Genomic DNA, 18,692 nt, shown 5'->3' on the forward strand with positions numbered 1-18,692 from the left:
ACGACTTTGCACTGTAGATAGCTTAGCACCAATAAAAAATTCCTGAAGAATTTTAAGAATTCTTGATATATATATCCATTCCAACCCTAATTGTCTTTTTTAGATTTTTCGAATATTGAATAACACTTATTCTACTTTACATGCATCGATATATACATCACAATAAATAAGAAAGTAACACTTATATATGAGTGTTTTATATTTTGATGTTAAATGATTGATAAATATTTTATTATTTAAAATTAATAAATGTATGTGAACTATCTATTTTTAGTATATAGGTGAGAACATACGTCTCAACCAGGCAAGAATTGAATGTGATTAATTCAAGAATTGAATTTAATGTGATGCATAGAGTAGGAAGAAAAATTCAAAGAAGAGAATGAAAATAGTGTTAATGGCAGAAGTCTGTCATCCTTAACAGGGCTGGTGCCGATTTCTTTTAGTCGGCAATGGACCTTCTCCTTGTTGAACTTGTTTTGATGATACAGTAAATAAATGGTATTCCTTATGGATTGGTTTAAACCCTTTGCTCAGAATTTGAAGGTTACCTTCCTCCATTTGGTGGAGACTTTTATTTTATCTGAGCATCATGCTTGGGAGATATTTTATTTTAGCTTTGGAAGTTAATGGTTCTTGCCTCAACCAATCCATGCTACCATATTGCAGATGGGAGAGCAAGTTTTTGTTTAATTTAATTTCCTCAAGTGATGATGATTGATGAGTATTAAGGGACGCTAATTACTTGATAATTTCTGTTTTTCAGGCTTCCTTTTTATTGTGGTTGCTGTCCTTATACTGCTTGGGTTTGTGTTAATGAAATATTGTCGTTGTTCAGAGAAAGAGTGAAGGAGGTCTTTAGTTGGTAATTTGGCATAACGCTGGGATGGCAGCAAAGACACAGTCACTCACTGCCCAAATTCTGATGAGCTGTATGTCCCAATATAATAATCTTTGCATAGTTATTCATCTTAAAAGTCAAAAGCCTAATTATGAACACTGAAGACAAGAGGCAAGTTCCTGATCATGAAAATTTTTTAGCAGCAGTTCGTACTTTCTCTGAGTTCTTACACCATATCTGCCTAATATTGATGCCCTCCCCATATTTAGAAGATTTTCCTTTTCTGCTCAAAACTACATCGAAGCAACACTTCAGTCGAAAAGCTATATATATTAATTAATATTGAAGAGGAACTCTCAGACTGATAAAAAAACATAATATGGATTTGTGTAAATCTGTCCAAATATTTTAAAAGGAAGATGATCAGATAACAGATGTCATCAGCTCATGGAAATATATAAACTGCTTATTTAGTAATTTTTATGTCTCTTGTCTGTTGCTTGATTATATTTCTGCTTGCCCTATCTTTAAGTTGCTAGTTTCCTGGCAGTCATGGCAATTGAGCTACTCAGGTTTTCCTCATGCCTCGATTTCAGTAGAAAAACCAACAGCAAGTAATGGGGAATTCATTAGAGGTAGTTCAAAACATTTAAACGTTTTGTCACAGTTGGAGAATCCAATTGCATAGGTCCACTGTACTTGTTTTCCTTGTCATGTTATAACTGTCATGAGAATGGACTATTCTTATGTCACTCGTGTTACTAATTTATTTTTCATAACCACCAGCATAAGATTACAAATAATTATTTTCTATTTCTTGTTCATGATGGAGGGTGCGAAATACTTTGCATATACTATTTTATATGGTTCTGATTAATAATGAATCAAAATTTTGAAATTTACAGAAAAGTAATGGTGCTGGGACAGTACATATGAATGCTACGAGATGAAATACATGGGAGATCGCTGTCAGAAATACATATAAATACAAATATGGGGTCAACTGAGAAGCCATCTATTTCTAGTTTTAAAAGAGGCAGCTGGCTGGGATGCTACTGAGGTAAATAATTAATACCTAGCATGGTAAAATAAAAGGTGAAAGGATGGAAGAGACTAAAGATAGTACCTCTTTTATTGTCCCTATACAATTTTTAGCCCTAAATCTCTGGGTCAGCTGATAACAGATCAGATCGTAGAATGGGAATGTGGTACATGCTAGATGTTAATTTTTCTTTTGAATTAATTATCCATTTGATTGTATAACTATATTTGATCTAGAATTCATGAGTTTAATAAATATGTTTTTTCCCTAATAAAAGTAATTAAGTGTATGCAACGTTAAAAGTGGGAGTTTCGATTTCTTATAATACCACTATGAAAAAAAAATATATTAGATTATAAAATTTACTCTTTGAGTGCGTTTATAGTGAAGTTGAAGCTTGATTTATGTAAATAATTAAATTTACGATTCATTTAAAATTTGATATGATAATATTTTATTTATTATATTTCAAAATTTAGTTTGAGTTTAGCTCATTAAGTAATGAACTAAAGAAGAAAGAAAACCACCGGGTTAACCTTGTTAATCGAAATCTAGCTCAAGCTTGACGCATTAGAGCATATAAAGAAAAGTAATGGGTCAAGAATTTTGATTCAATTTCGATATGCATTTTCAATAGTTAAGTTTTTTAATGTAATTCGTTCTGTCGAAATGAGTACATTCTCATAAAAAAAACAGTGAATTTGACAAGGAAAATTCCCAAGATTGAAGGGTTAGAATTGAAACCCAAAAAGCAAATACTTATATATATATGCATAGAATTGAGTTTGCATGAATGCGACCCACATTAAGTAAACATTAATATGACCTTATTAGGTAGTTGATATAATAATTGTTATAAATTTAGCATCTCTAACCGTGTAAATTGTTGTGGGTCCTTGTGATTATTGATCATTTATTCCATATTGGTGATTAAAATGGGGATAATGCAAAAGAGAAAAATTAAAATAAAAATTAAAAATGCAAGCTAGTATATTTTATATGCAGCAGTAGTATCCAGCAAGCAATAAGAGCTTGAGGTGGGTGGAAGCAATAAACAAGAGTTTTATTGGAAGTTGACAAAGAGAGAGAAGAGGTAGTTGCACTTTCTTCACAACCCCTCTTTAACTCTCTCATTTAAATGCTATAATGGCAAACCAAGCAAACATTCATTTCATGGGGAAAAAAGAAAATTTATTAATTACTTCCTTCAAGTTAAGATTTCCCTTACTCCAAAGAATCTTTTGAATTTATCAAAACTTACATTAGAAAGATAAAAATATCCTTCCTTTTCTCCAGCCATCTTCTTCTTCTTCTTCTTTTTTTTTTCTTTCCCTTTTAGGTTTTACTAGACAGAACTGATTCCAATGAAGTTTCTATAGCTTCTTATAAGAGAGATCTTACTTTGAGAGCACGAAAAATTGCTCTGTCCATAGGTAACATGTGAGAGAAGAAATAATAATTTATAACAAAGAAAGACGTTTAAGCTATTCCTATAGAAGCGTTTAGTTAAATGTAATTGCATTCTTTTCCTTGAGGGTATGGAACAGAACTTCCTTTCATTCTTTTTCTCTTTTTTATTGTATTTGAATTTTTTATTTTTTGTTTTACTAATTTGAAAAATTTACATTTTTTATGTACATCTTTCTAAATATATACCAAATTGATAGATAAGTAATATATATTTATTAATATAAAAGATACATATAATTATTCAATATCTAAATAGAACACTCTAATTATATTTCATTTACATGGTGTATACATATAGTTAGAGTAAATAAGTTTCAATCCAAGTTAAATACAGTCCAAACCATTGGAATGAGAAGGGATATGAATGTCATTTGAGTAGAGAATAGTCGTTAGAAAAGAAGTGTGAAGTGCCCAAAAAAATCAGTGCTCTATGCATGAAATCTGTTCCCTGTACTAATAAGTTTTGACCATATCATATAATAATATAAGATCTGTACAAATAAAAATGAATTTTTAAATAAACATGAGTAGGAAGTAGGAGGAAGAGGGGTACAGAGTCCCAAGCCTTGAGAAAGCGTGTTGGCCCAGCAAGACAGGCATCCTCTTTGAGAAAATTGGATTTTGCATTTAAGTCAAGACCTCTTCTAGGAATAATCAATCAGAAACAGTTCCCTCTTCTTCCTTCCATTTATTATAATTAATTCCAAGTAATTTGCCTTTTGCCTCAATGCACATGATTGCTGCTGCTGCTGATCACGATCATACTTTCTACTAATATTGTTGAGATGGTGCAATAATCAATGGTTTAGGGTTTATGGTACGAGATTCTCAATAACATTAGAAAATTGTTAAATTAATCAGTCTGTCATCCACTTGTTAATTATTTTATTTATTAATTTCCCAATTATGAATACTTAATTACAATAAGCTACATGGGTCGGACCAAATTAAAAAGTATAGCTAGAAAGCCTAGGAACCCTTGATTAATTAGCAAATCTCCATGCAAATAATACCTCAATGTCACCACGTTCAACTTTTTGTTTTGCCTTTTTTTACAGGATTGAAAGCTGATTGTTGACAACTATATTGATCGGAAAAAAAGAACAGTAAAACTGAAGTTCTTTAGCTGGATTAAGTAAGAACTGCATAGCAAGAAAGTATAGAGAATTGCCCATTATTCCATGAAGAACATATACATTCAGAATGTTTAGTAATTTCCACATTGTCTAGCCAGCCATAGCATGAGCATTAAATGTATAAATACTATGATTCTGGACTCTGCATATATATTCTGGGTGCAGTTTCTTGAGTGATCTCATGTCAAGGCAAGAATTTGTAAATCGAAAAGAAAAAAAAAAAAGAATGGAGAGAAAAAGGAAGAAAGAATCAAATCAATAAGTTTGATCAGTAATAACAATGGCAGCAGTGCAAAGTAGATGAACAAGAGTAACTACAGCAATTAAATTCGAACAACATTATAGCAGAAGAAGGGTACAAGGATAAGAGGGAAAAAGATTTGATTTCAAAAAAAAAAAAATAAACAGAAAACACTGCAAAAGAAAACAAGAGCATTAACACTAGCCCTCTCTCAATTTGAGCATTCTTTTCCTTTTCTGTAATTCTAACACCATCTGGTTGCTACACTGCCCCATAACCTCATTAAACATACATGGACTGAAAAGGGCTAAAGCCAATGCTCTCTTCTCTTTCTTTCCCTTTCTCTCTCTCTCTCTCTCTCTTTAATAATAATAATATTCATCAATAAGAAACAAAACAGCTAAAAAAAGCTGATAGCAGAAAATTAATACACAAACTTACAGTCATTTCCTTATCATTTATGAATTCTTCTTCTTCATCTTCTTCTTCTTCTTCTTCTAGGCATTAACAATTAGCAGCAGCATACACAATAAGTACCAGCAGAATTAATACGGCCTACCAATAAACTGTTTGCTTCTCTTCTCTTTCTAGCTAGTTGTGAAGAGGATTTGGACCTGTGTGAATTATCCTCTTATCGTCTCCGTATACAGTGTCTGGATCTCCTTCAATATTATTATTCATAGACGATGATAACTCAACTTTGCTCGGAGGAGGATGAAACAACGATGACTTCAATGATTGTGTCGCTAAAAACCTTATTTTTCTTGGCACAGTAACAGTAGTACTACCCTTCACTATTAACTTGCTTGTTTCTTCATGAACAGCATAAAAGAAGCTTAACTGTGCAAGAATTAACAAAACCCACAAAGACAAAACAATTACAGCACCAACTCTAACTCCGGCATTTCTTTCTATACTAGTCGTAGTTCCTTTATAAACTGTCATTGCACCAACTTTAGCAGCAAGCAAACAGTAATTAAACAGAAAGGAACAGACCATAAACAGCAAGAATTTTCCAAGTAGCAGGATATAGTACAAGTAGAGGTGGGTTTTGGATAATTCTTGAATCTTAGTAAGAAAATTTTCCGAAACTATGAGCAAGAAAACAACTTAGAGGCTAAAAGAGAAGAAAGAAAGAGAGAAGAAAAAAGAATATGGGTGGCTTCCTTATCTTATGGGTCTAGGCACATGATCTTGACCCTTGATTCCTGGAACCTTCTTATAATTTCTTTATTTCACTCTCAATACTAAACTGAATCTTTGGACTCTGCACCTTTTGCTACTTAACACAGTCTCTCACACACAAGCTGCTACTTGCTACCACTTCTTGATTTGGGTTTCTCTTTAGCCTTTTGGCATCTGTTTTTTTGTTTTTGTTTTTACTGTTTTTATTCTTTAATTTATTTATTTATTGGCATTTTTTATTATTATTAATTTTTGAAAAAAAAAAAAAAAACCTTCTTCTGTTGCTTGGGGAAGGTGTTGTGGGTCTGTATAGTATTAATAGCCGCTGTCTCCGGACTTTTTATTCATTTTCTTGCAAATGTATTTATAAAAAAGGCGTTGGTAAGCAAACCTTTATGTTTGTACTATTAATTAATCTTATAATTAGTTTACAAAAATTTAATTTCAAAACTTTAAAATAACGAAATGATGGTCTATTTCCTTTCACAATAATTCATGCATAGAGCTTTGATATACAATTATCTTAGTTTTTCTTTTTCTTACACATAATTAAAACGATACAATTTTAATTGTGATTGCCATTCTATATACATTCTTCTCTAGATGTTTGTACGTAATCTCAGTATGCCCAGAAAGCGATGATTTGACTTCAATTTACCAACTAATTACATCAACTTACTTGCCATATCTCTATTTCGGTTGGCACTAACTTTCAATGTCTTCAATCAAAAACAATGAGGACACTTCCAATATCCCAATTCACAAGTAAGTTTTCAAAGTCCTCTACTTATTTGTTTATTATTTATTTATTTATTTTACATCTTATAACATCAAAACAAGTATATGACAATGGTATTTATATTTAAACTAAAAATGCATACATTGAATTGAACTAACTACAATTAAAGTTCTAAATACCACGGTTAACTGTAGTTATATAAAAAATTATTACTTATTATTGGATTTGTATGGTTTTTGGATAAAATAATGGTTTATTATATTGTACTACTCCTAAATGTTACTTATCATGTGCTTTTAACCGTGTTCCTTCTAACCCATCTCAATAAAACCAAAAAGCTAAATAAATAAATATTATTATAAGTATGTTGATGAACGTATATATGCATTGGGTTTAGCTACAACAACAAGATGCTAAATTTCCTAACCCAGTGGATACGTATAAATTTGTTATTTCTTTTACAAAAAAGAAAAAATAAACATAATTAAGATTACTTGGTAATGTTGTGTGCGAATTGTGAAGGGTACACTGTCTTCAGAGTGTAGAATGAGAACCGTGTGGTAAGATTTAAAGCACATACACACAAGTAGTGACATGTTGAATCTAAAATGCATTATAATTACGGGAATGACAGCTAAAACCTTATTAAATTTATTTATGATCTAATATTGAAATTATATATATTTATTTATTGAAGTCGAGTTCGTATCACATGATTGGTTGGGCTGTTGTGTTAATACCTTTAAATGATACCATAGATAGTTCCCTTCCTATGCTAATGCATGCATGTCCCCTCTTATTTTCAGATGGTTAATGCACATTATTCATCACTGTTATTGCTCCCATCCTCACTCTAATTCCCATACTAGTATCTACCTTTGAAAATCTGTTAAAGCAATTAAATCTTTTAATTCGCACATAATTAAAAATGGATTATTCAATAAATTGACACTGTTTTAATGGAAGTATCTATAATTTGTCTTTTCTATTTTACGTTGTTAACAGATGAAAATACAAATAATAAATTTACGGTGTTTAAAAATATGTATCTTCTGTAATATAACACTGAATTTTTGTACTTATTATATTAACTTTTTAAAGAATAAAAAGTTATGCTATCTTCTTATCATGAAAGAGATTACAGGGCTCTAAGTGAAGATGTATCATATCCAATTGCTTGAAGCATTTGTACGTTTTTCACATATATTGAATCATTTAAGTTACGTACGAGTCTATTGATAATTTTGCTTAATCTTCAAATCTGATTTTCTTCTTTCTGAAAGCGTCCTTTTCTAACACGTGCTCCTCTTATCTTCTCTATTCACGCACATTCTCTTTGATTTAGGGTAACTAGATTTGAAGCCACTTAGCCCACATATTTAAAATTTATTATTTATCATTTAGTGTTACTTTTTTTATGGATCAAACCAATTATTTGATCCTATTGTATCATTCAATTGCCTTCCTTAGTTTGTATATCTAATAACACTAATATGTATGATGTAGAACTTTTAATTTTGCCTCTTAATAAGAGGTCCAGCTTGGGCATTTTGCATGAGATATAACCACCCCATTTCCTGGATGAAACGATCAACTGTATGCCGCATTAAGTGCAGACTGAGCGGACCACAATCCTAATTTAGTGATATTTAGTGTTAATAAAAGGAAGTTAATGAAATTGGAATAATCAACAGAGTGGTCCTAAAATAATGATAATGTGTGAGAATGGCCTGACACGGAAGTCTAGACCCAGTGGTCCTGAGGACAAAGATATATCCCTAATATTTCTTTACTCTATACATACATTACTTGCAGTCTGTGTAAGTATATAATTGATACCTGTTATTTCAAAATTTTTATTAATTGCCACCATCATCAGCCCAAAATAACTCCCTTAATTCAATAATTATATTTCTAATTGAAGGGGTTCGGTTCGATCACCATTGCCTTCTTATCTGTCATTACATTATGACATATGATGAGAAACAGACGTCTATTCAGTTTTTCTTAAAAAAAGAGACACTTAATAGAAGGAATTCGAGAGCAACTCTCATTTGGGTCCAAGCAGCAGCCAGCCAATATTGGAGATGGTCCATAAAAATTGAGAAAGTGGGATACATATATATATATATTCCATGTACAAATGAAATACATAAAAGGGCTTACGAAGAAAATGCTTTAGGCCTAACTAAACCAAACCCAAACAAATTTGGGCAGCTAATTTTATCTTATTTCTATTTGTTTTCTCTCAGCCCATTTCCCCATTTTCTTCGATCATTGATTTTTTTTTCTTTTGGAATCAAAGTATTAGATCATTGATGGCATAAATCGTTGCATAGCACAGAAGAAAGAGAGTTTTCCATCTTGTGTTTCCTTTTATACATCTGTTTTTATTTTTTGATTTTTCTCAAATGAAAATCATCATTGCATTTAATCAATAAGTCATTAATTTTTAATTTTAACTAGAAAAGCTTTCGGTCGATTTTATTAATTTTTAAATAAGTCATTCGGTTATTTTATAATAAATTAAATTATTTGTTGATTGACGAGACAAGAAAAGGAAACACACTTCACAAGATTTTATTAAATAAAAAAGAAAAAGAACTTCCTCAAATAATAAATCAATGCAAGTCAAAAATTTCAAACTACAAAATGCTCTTACAATTTAACTTTAAAATGCAACAAATTATGTTTCACCATGGATGTAATTGTTATACCGCCGTATACAAAACTATGAAATTTTAAATTTTCTATTTCAAAAATTATCACATAAAAAAATAAAATTATTTAAATATAGAAAAGCATTTAGTTTATTTTTTCAAATACTTATTCTTTATTTTGATTTAAATAAATATACTATAAATTTTTATATACATTACTAATTGACATTTTCAATTTCATTTTTATTAATAAAAATTAGGAAGAGAAAAAAAAAAGAGAGAAATTGAAACTATTATATAAATATAATATGTGACAGAATATAAGAAATCATTAAATTTAAATAAGACTTCTTATTTTTTATATTTAAATGTTCTTTAAAAAACTATTTATTATGAAAAGATATACTCTTTCAAACAGAACCCAATATAGAAAATGCTTTTAGAGTTTGTCAATAAAGAAAATATTAAAAGGAGTCCTTAAACTTATTGATAACACTTCTCTGGTGATGTAATAAAATAATTGGAACAAAAAAAATTAACTGAAAAAAACTGTTAAGAAAACAGTTGAAATATCAAAATAAATGAAAAAGAAAAAAAAGAAGGAAAAAAGATAGGAAAGAAGACAGCAAAAACTAGATGGCAAAAAAATGTGAACAGGAAAGAGGAATATGCTTCAACATAAAAGAGTCAAATGTGGAAGATTCTTAGGCGTCATGCGCATCTCTCTCTCTCCCAGATTCTTTTGTTCTGCCTTTATAAGCTGCCATTTTCAATCTCAAACTTTTCAACCATATAACGAGTTCAATATTATAACTTCTTCTTGAATCAAAAAAATAAAAGAAAATTGAGAAAGAAAGACCTTGCTTGACCCAGTTGCCACATCTTTCTGGGTATTGTTCTCTACATATATATGCTCATCTGTTTATTTATTTGTTCATTTTATTCTATCTTTGTCTCTGTTTATATCTATATGCATGTGCATGTGTATCTTTCTACTTGTGATTGTACTGAATTGATGATTCACAGTGACTGCTATCTTCATCTTTGTTTGTTTGATGTGTTGTTTCTAGAAGACCCATTACTTGTTTCTTCGAGTTGCTTGTGGATTTTTCTAGGAAAGTTAAGAGTTTTTTAATGACTACTAAATTAAAGGAGTGTTTCTATATATCTTGTTTTGGTTGTAAATTGAATTAGTTTTGTGGCGTGCTCCTGGGTTTTGGAAGTGCTTATATATTCTTGATTATACACTGCACAATTTACTTGACTACTTGCTTTCCGTGCCCAGATGGTTGAAATGTGGCAACATTTTAGGGATTTTGTTAATATTCCTAATTTAATTGTCCTATCTTTTTGGAAATGAGCAAGTTTTTTGGAATTAGATTCAAAACTGTGGAATTTCTATGACATTTTCTTTTTTATTTGATATTTCTGCGATACCAAATAGATTATATTTGCTATAGATGGTCTCATCTTATACTCTACTTGCTCATTCTCATTGATAATAAAAAAAGCATAAGAGTATTATATAGGGTGAATCTCACATTTATTAGGTCTTGGGACTTTTTGTAAGTTATGTCTCTATATAACAGTTTCATATAAAAAATCATCTTTGTTGTGCATTAAACTTCATATGTAGGTTCACTTTTTCTGCTTAATCTAGATTTTCTTCGGTATAGTGAGGGGAGGTGGTAAAGTGAACCATTTCACACTAATTTCAGATCTTTCTTTTTTTAATTTTTGTGAAAGGTGATCCTTAGGAAAAACTGCTTTCTTTGCCCTTGTTTCCCTTGCTTATATTTATATATCTATGAGGATGGAAAGGTTATAGGGCTATAATACACGCATAAAGAAGAATGTTTTTGTTAAAGTGGGGGGTGAAGGTAGGCAAAAGTGATGTTGGCTGAAGTAGTGACAAGGTTTGATTGCTTAGAATCTCTAATGGATCAAGCTTTGAGGAGCAGCATGTAGGGTAAAAGATTCATATAATTGGTCCAATTAATTTGAATTCAAGGCTTTATTCAGTTGAATTGAGTTATATATTACTTCTGCCTAAATGACAGGTCAATATGATGAGTTAGCCATAAACTCCTTAAACATAATGAAGGTAACTGGATTCATTGATTTAGTACAATCCAGTGACCCTGGAACCTTCAAAGTATTTAGCAACTGCAAAACTCAAATGGCCAGAGATGGTCTTATTTTTCTTTTGTTTGTTTGTTATGGCACAATAACTAATTTGCATGTCCATAACTGCACATGTATCATGTACATATAATGATTTCAAAAACTCAGTTTATCTGTTTGATTACTATGTGTAGTAATCTGTTTTTATTCTCCTTCTTCTTCTTCTTCTTCTTCTTCTTCTTCTTCTTTTTCTATACAGAAATTGTGCAAGATATCACATTTTCCATTTGATGCCAGCATTCTTGCTGGCAACTATACTGATCGACATTATGAACCGGCAGAGTACAACAAATCCTAGTAAAGCCCTTGAGGGTGTGCATGGGATACATGTTGTGCCCCATTCACCATTTGCTTTGGAAGAGATTACTCACCAGGGGGACTTCTCTCAGTCAACCTGTGGAAATTTGGTCAATAGAGCAAATCAACAACTTTTACTGCAGTATGTGTAAACTCTGTCAATACACATAAAATTGGAAATGTTATCGGTATTATGAAATTAAATTTTTTTACTTATTCCTAAGCTTTTAAGATTTCATCTATTTTCTTTATTTTACTTTGGTGATAATTATGCTAAACATGTAAAATACCATCTGTAATAGCATAATGTCTATGTTTTTTGTCCAGGAGAGCATGGGAACAAAGACCCGGGTGTTTGAGGCCTATCCGGTGCTGTATTAATGGTGAAGAGAAACGCCATATTTTCAAGTTTTGTTGACCTGGTGCTTTATTTACCATCTAATCTATTGGACTTTCACCAGGTGATAAGCATCTTGCAGAAACAGTGGCTAACGTACTTACATCACTTCCTTTTATTGCTCTAGGACTCCAGGCTCCAAGGTATCTTTTTTTTTATCTCCCAAGTTTTATTGTCCTGTACTTCCAAAATTAATGAATTGCTCTACTTCTTATACAGAAAAAACCTGACTACGAAGATGTATGCTAACTCATTAATTGGAGTTGGAGTTGCCTCGAGTTTATATCATTCTTCAAGAGGGAGAATTAGAAAGTACTTGAGATGGCTTGATTATACAATGATAGCAACAACGACTGTTGTAAGTTATTAGTTTATTTTTGCAACTATTACACTTAAGAACGTATGATAAATTTGAAAAGGTTTATGAAACTAAATGTTAACTTCATATATATTTTTTGACCACTTAGTTTATTGTTATTTTCCCCAAAATTGGAAATTATATGCTTTGCCTAGAATTGAATATTAACATGATTGTGTCAGATGCAAGCACGTCCAATTCGAAGTTTTATTATTGTTAAGTTTAGGCCATAACCTGTTAGTAGCCTCTAACAGGCAACATATGAAGTCTTGCTTAAGTGGAGTTATTAGAAGGTTTTTGTTATAAGCTTTGAAAGATTTAAAACATGAATTATGTAAGAACTGACTTTTGGCTTTGATATTGCTCCTCAATAGAGAGTTGAATGAAGATTTTTTTTTCCCATTGCATTGACCTCTACTCCTAATTGCTCGTTTTGCAAAGAAATGCAGCCAATAAAATCAGAAGGAATTTCAATAAGTGATAAGAAATAAAGAGCTTTTCCTAAGTAATAATAAAGGCAAAAGAATAGTAATTTCATTTCTTCTGTCATGATTGCTGGTTCTGCTCCTGTCTAGTGTTATATATCTAAAGTCAGACTTCTTTTGATATAGATGTACTTGGTGTTTAAATGCTTTAAACCATGAAAATCCAGGTTAGGGTTATGTTACTGATATATATTCAATCAGAGTAAGTGACTGCCAACTTGAAGAAATTTATTTGTGACAAATGAATCTTGAGATCATGGATTAATGGCTGAACAGCATGGACATACCAAGCAAATAAAAAGATGTGGTCTTTGTTTTTCTTGATACTGCTTAGTTGTGCTCAGCTTTGTACAAATAATCATCTGATCATTTATTGCCACATATTGCCACTTCTTTTGATGCTATAGACATAAATGATATTCTCATCTTCCCCTTGGTATATTTCTAATTGTTTGCGTATTATTGTCATAATTGTTTCCAATATTAGGCCCTTTTTTTCCTAGTTATTGGGCAAATTTCACTTTAATTTCTTGCACATCATTTTCTTATGATAAAATGAATATAGAATATCTATTCCTCACTATGGGAATGACTTTGTAAAAAGTACATGAATGGAGCAACAAATTATAAAGTCCTTACTATAGTTGCACTATTCCGTACATCGATCACCATCCTCAAGTTTGCTATAAGTATTCTTACTGAAGTACCTTTTGCAGTGTTTATCAAGAGCCCTTAGAAATGAGAACCCAAAGTTGCTGATGGCAGCATCTGCAGCATTACTGCCTATCAAGCCACTAATGGTGTCTGTCGTTCACACAGGGATGATGGAGGTAACTGCCTCATTGTTAACCTCTAATTCTGTACTTATCAGTTTCTATTGAATTTACTTTACTTTTTGCCCTTGTATGTAGTTGGTTTTGATCCTGAAACCTAGTGAACTACAGTGATTTATCACTCAGGCTTTCATTGTTGAATAATCAGTGTGTTGCAGATGCTGTCTTGTATTTCTCATGGGATTTGTGTATATATTGTTAGAATATATAAATTGCCATGACCGATGATATCTACTATAAGAGCTTGAAAAAACTTAAATTTCTGGAATCTGGACTAGTAAGGTTTTCATTCACCAGCAAATAGAAATTGAATCTCTTTTCTTCACGTTCATGTGCTTATTAACTGCATATTCCATTCTAATTATTCATTCTAGGTGGCATTTGCAAAGAGAGCATTAAAAGATCCAGACTTAAGGATGGCACATAACCTGCATAAAATGTCATCTTTGTTGGGAGGTGTACTTTTCATTGCAGACGATTTATTTCCTTCTACTCCTTTCATTCATGCCGGTTGGCATATTGCTGCGGCTGTTGGTGTTGGCACATGTAACAAGCTTCTGGAGTAGCTTGCATATATCTCTCAGTAATTAGTTTCTTGCTATTCATTTATGGCCGGAACTGCAGCTTCAACTCAAAACCAACATGGTTACATTTTTGTGCCCCGTCTAGCTAAACGTCAGGTATGAAGCCTTTCCTGTTCGGAGATCAGCTTGTTGCAGTTCAGGGTCCAGCCCACATTGGGTTTCCCAATTATTTCTTCCAATTTACCGATCTGTATTCTTCCTGGCACGAGGAAAAAAGATGTAGTATTGCGCTGTCTAGAACAGCTATTATCCTATGTTAAGGATGTAAATTCTTTGTAGAACAACGGTAAATGTTTCAATCTGTATATCAAAATAACAATTAAAATCAATGCAATAAACCAGTTGCTTCTTGGTCATTGAGCTGCATATGTATAACAATTGCACAAATGGTAGTATAGCACCCATTAAAACTTCATTCAGGAAGAATTTATTGCTGCAGGTATCTTTGATTCTGGATGTTTTTGCTTTTTCTTGACCCGCCAGAGTTGGATTCTTTATCGAAGTGTGTTGCGCAGGAAGATACTTTTTTGTTAGGAAGTTTATTGCTTAGGAAGAGATATTTGTTACCTTGTCAAGTTGTTAAAATTAGCCAGTGATACATAACCTAGGCTGATGCATAGGGGAAATTAAGCAGCAGCTAGGTGTAGTACAGTCGTCATTTTTTATTTCATTTCTCTAGGAGTTTACCATGCACGATTCCTACATGCCTGCCTAGGTTGCGACAAGTGATCAAGGCCATTATCATATACTGTCGACTTTATATATGCTTTTGTAATGATTTTGCAAGGGAAAAAAAATAGAAAATCTCAATCTCAATCCAACAGGTGCAAATAATGCTGCCATTATTAATTAATAGACGACTCAACAGTACTGAATATGGACATGTATAAACACATGTACTTGATCGACAATCTGTATCACTTTAGTAATAAATGATGAAGTGAAGCTATCGGATCCCATGCAGAACTTAAATAAGGGAAATCACGCCCAAGGAAATATGCACATATATTTAGAATTTCCAACTCTTTTATCTAAAGCTGCTCTCTTTTAGTAGTTGATTTGAATTAGAAAAATATTTAATAGGTTTAAGTATAGGAAAAGAATAGCTAAAATTAGATTAAATGATAAAATAGAAAACATAAAATTAATATTGTGTTTAATATATTAGAATGATAGATAATCAAAATTTTTTTAATTTGAAAACGAGAATTTTAGTATGAAAAGGAGAGTCTCTCTAATTTATTACAAAGAGTTATTGGAAATAGGCATAAGATTTGTACTTCACCGGACACAACCCCTCTTTTTTGATATACTTGAAATAAAAGTGGCTCATTTTATGGAGGGTGGCATTGCATGTGCTAGTAAAACATAATAGTAATAATTCAGGTCTGCGACAGAATTTTGTTGGGTGGCTTATAATTGGTGGGTACATACTAATTTTGGAGAAAGTATGGACAAGGAGTTTATGAAGGTCCGGGAGGTTCCCCTTGACAACCTAATTAATAGAGAGAATGAGAAGTGAGAGGCAAAGAGACAATGTCAAATGAATAATTAAGCAAGTGTTAGGAAGTGGGTTCTGCACATATGGAGCATAACCCATAGGAGGGTAGCTAGGTGGTGACTTGAGAATGAGAAAAGAGGAGCAGTCTTTATGATCACGTATAAGAGTTCCTCCATACTTATCATCGTAGTCACGTCGTTTCTTTTCTTTTTTTCTTTTTCTCTCATCTGATCTCTCGCTTCCCGAAAATCTCCCAGAATTCCACGCTTCTTGTATCCCTCTCTGCTTTTTTGCTTTGTCCTTTGTTTTGCTCTTTTAAGTGTGGTCAACTACTGTTCGCTTCATTACCCTTCTCATTTCTTCTAAGCCAACACCATAATAATTATTAGGTGTTTCAGTTCCCACATTTGTAAATCTCTTGTCGTTATTGTTATTTCTGCACTCTTAACTATACACCTTAGAACTCATTTCTGCACTATATAGCAAAGGGAGAGAGCTAGCTAGCTAGAGCCTCACTCAAACCAAAGATAGAGAGCTGCCCATATATATATATATATAAGCCACAGTTATTTTGTAGTTTTGAAAATGAATGGTAGTGATAAGAATGAGCTTAACATGAATGGTGCACTCAATCTTGAACAATTTGTCCCTATTAGCTCAAACGCTAAAAGCAAAAGCCCTAGTCAAACCACAACCTTTCCTTACTCTAGTTGCATTCATAGTTATAGCATCAACCTTCATGGACTAAATGGTATATGCTTCTTCCTTCTCCTTCTTATTCTTTTCCTTTTCTCTTTATCCTCTTAATTTTGCTTCTTTTTTTTTTTTTTTTTTATGTAGATACATAGAACAATCGCATATACACATATAATACATATTTAGTCTATGAATGTTCAGGTAACGAACCGGAGCAAAATAAGAGAGAATTCAGCGAGCAGTCACTGATGGGGAGTTCGCGGTGGAACCCAACGCCGGAGCAGCTACTAGCACTAGAAGAAATGTACAGACGTGGAACGAAAACTCCAACAGCTGAACAAATACAGCAAATAGCTTCACAGCTACGTAGGTTCGGAAAGATTGAAGGGAAGAATGTTTTTTACTGGTTTCAAAACCACAAAGCAAGAGAAAGACAAAAACGCCGCCGTGAAATGGAGTCAAATTGTAAATCAAGAAAACATGATCATACTGGAAGCCTAGATAAGAATAAAACAGGTATCTTTATATACATATATAATTAATAAATATCAAACCAGAAAAATATTTCTTGTTGTTTCTGTCCAAAATCTTCAAGGGCATTGAAGACTTAAACAATCTTGGTGTCATTACCATCCATGTCAATGCAAGAAACTGATCATTAGGTTAATTAATCACTTTGGTTACTGGCTAGGTGAGACGAGAGAGAGAGAGAGAGAGAGAGAGAGACATAATATAGATTTACATAAATATACAATATATTTTAAATCTTGAATTCTTGCTAATCTTAGTTCAAAAGCCTGTCTTTTCTTGAGATTATATTGTTTTGACTTTCTGGAGATGTTATTTGCTTCTTTTTGTTGCATTATTTGTCAAAGGGTTGAGAAGGACAGGTCATGAGCTTGAGCAGAATAGGAACTTATTGGTTCCTCCTTCAAACTGCAGTGATCAGCATATAGAGGTTTGTATGTTTCCTCTTCTTTGTCTTTGTTTTGTGATTGGAATCTCCTAAACTTGATTAGTTTAATTAAAAACAAGATCGATATCCAACTAATATTTGACTTTATTAAAATATCAATCAAAGCATTATTTTTATTACTTTTTAAAAATCTATCGGGAAAAAAAGGGCTCAAATTTGAACTACCTTTTCTTTCTCTTTTGTTGGGGCTGTCGTTATAGACATTAGAAAGATGTCTGAAAAATTCTTGGACCATGTTGAGAAAATATTTGTTTGTTTGTTTGGGTTAATTTATATTCTTTGCATATTTTAGGGACCCGTTTTAATGCGCACAGCCGCTACAGCAGAGAGCACAACAAGACATGGGATGTCATATTTTGAGGAGATGGAATTTTACCAGCATAATTGTGGCCGTTTAGAGAAGAATTCCACGTGGCATGCTGTCGATTCATACCCATCATTATCTCCTATCCATCTTATGAACAACATGAGCACAAGTACAAGATTCATAAACCTTCAAAGGCAGAATTCATGGTTTAAACCCAAGAGAGTTGAGGAAGTTGAAACCCTCGAGTTATTTCCATTAAGCAGCAGTGGAAGTGTTAATGGTAGCAAGAAGGACACAAAGGTACCCATCAGAGCCATAAATACAAAGTTGAATTCGAACCAGTATTTTGAGTTTCTTCCACTGAAGAATTGAAGGAGAAACAGTAGGTAACCCATGTGGGTACAATGCAGCTCTTAATTGCTTTGCTGTGAATGTAAGGGGGTTAATATAATTCAGTTTGTTTTTAGTTGGAAATTGAGACTGTTCTTTCTGTTCCAATCGCTCGTAATTCAACTGTAGGATAAGGACATGTAGTACTAATGTAGTGATACATTGCCCTAAAATGCATTTGGACCATGTTGATCAGACCAAGGTACATCTCTATTATTTTCTATAAAGAAGATGGCGTGGTTATTTCTTGGCAGGGTTGTCTATTTTCTAGAGCTTGTTTTGAAAAATGAGAGAGAGAGAGAGAGAGAGAGTTGGAATGGAAAGGTGGATGTGAAAGAGTTGACGTTGAAATGACCTAAAATTGGACTGA

At 32.3% G+C, this 18,692-nt stretch overlaps 2 protein-coding genes across 2 annotated transcripts; both read left to right on the forward strand.

Annotated features, from left to right (window-relative positions):
• Positions 1-9,736: 9,736 nt before the first annotated feature.
• On the forward strand, positions 9,737-14,808 carry LOC8258204. The gene is made up of 7 exons (XM_002525987.4): positions 9,737-10,204; positions 11,698-11,937; positions 12,123-12,178; positions 12,257-12,335; positions 12,412-12,550; positions 13,752-13,865; positions 14,243-14,808. Exons 2-7 carry the CDS (start codon positions 11,729-11,731, stop codon positions 14,432-14,434), a joined length of 789 nt encoding a protein of 262 aa, XP_002526033.1. The 5' UTR covers positions 9,737-10,204; positions 11,698-11,728; the 3' UTR covers positions 14,435-14,808.
• A 1,220-nt stretch (positions 14,809-16,028) lies between these two features.
• LOC8258203 (WUSCHEL-related homeobox 1) lies at positions 16,029-18,570 on the forward strand. The gene is made up of 4 exons (XM_002525986.2): positions 16,029-16,704; positions 16,851-17,165; positions 17,525-17,607; positions 17,918-18,570. Exons 1-4 carry the CDS (start codon positions 16,539-16,541, stop codon positions 18,302-18,304), a joined length of 951 nt encoding a protein of 316 aa, XP_002526032.2. The 5' UTR covers positions 16,029-16,538; the 3' UTR covers positions 18,305-18,570.
• Positions 18,571-18,692: the final 122 nt, after the last annotated feature.

This window comes from Ricinus communis, chromosome 5, assembly GCF_019578655.1.
Source record: "Ricinus communis isolate WT05 ecotype wild-type chromosome 5, ASM1957865v1, whole genome shotgun sequence".
In the NCBI taxonomy this organism is placed as follows: domain Eukaryota; kingdom Viridiplantae; phylum Streptophyta; class Magnoliopsida; order Malpighiales; family Euphorbiaceae; genus Ricinus; species Ricinus communis.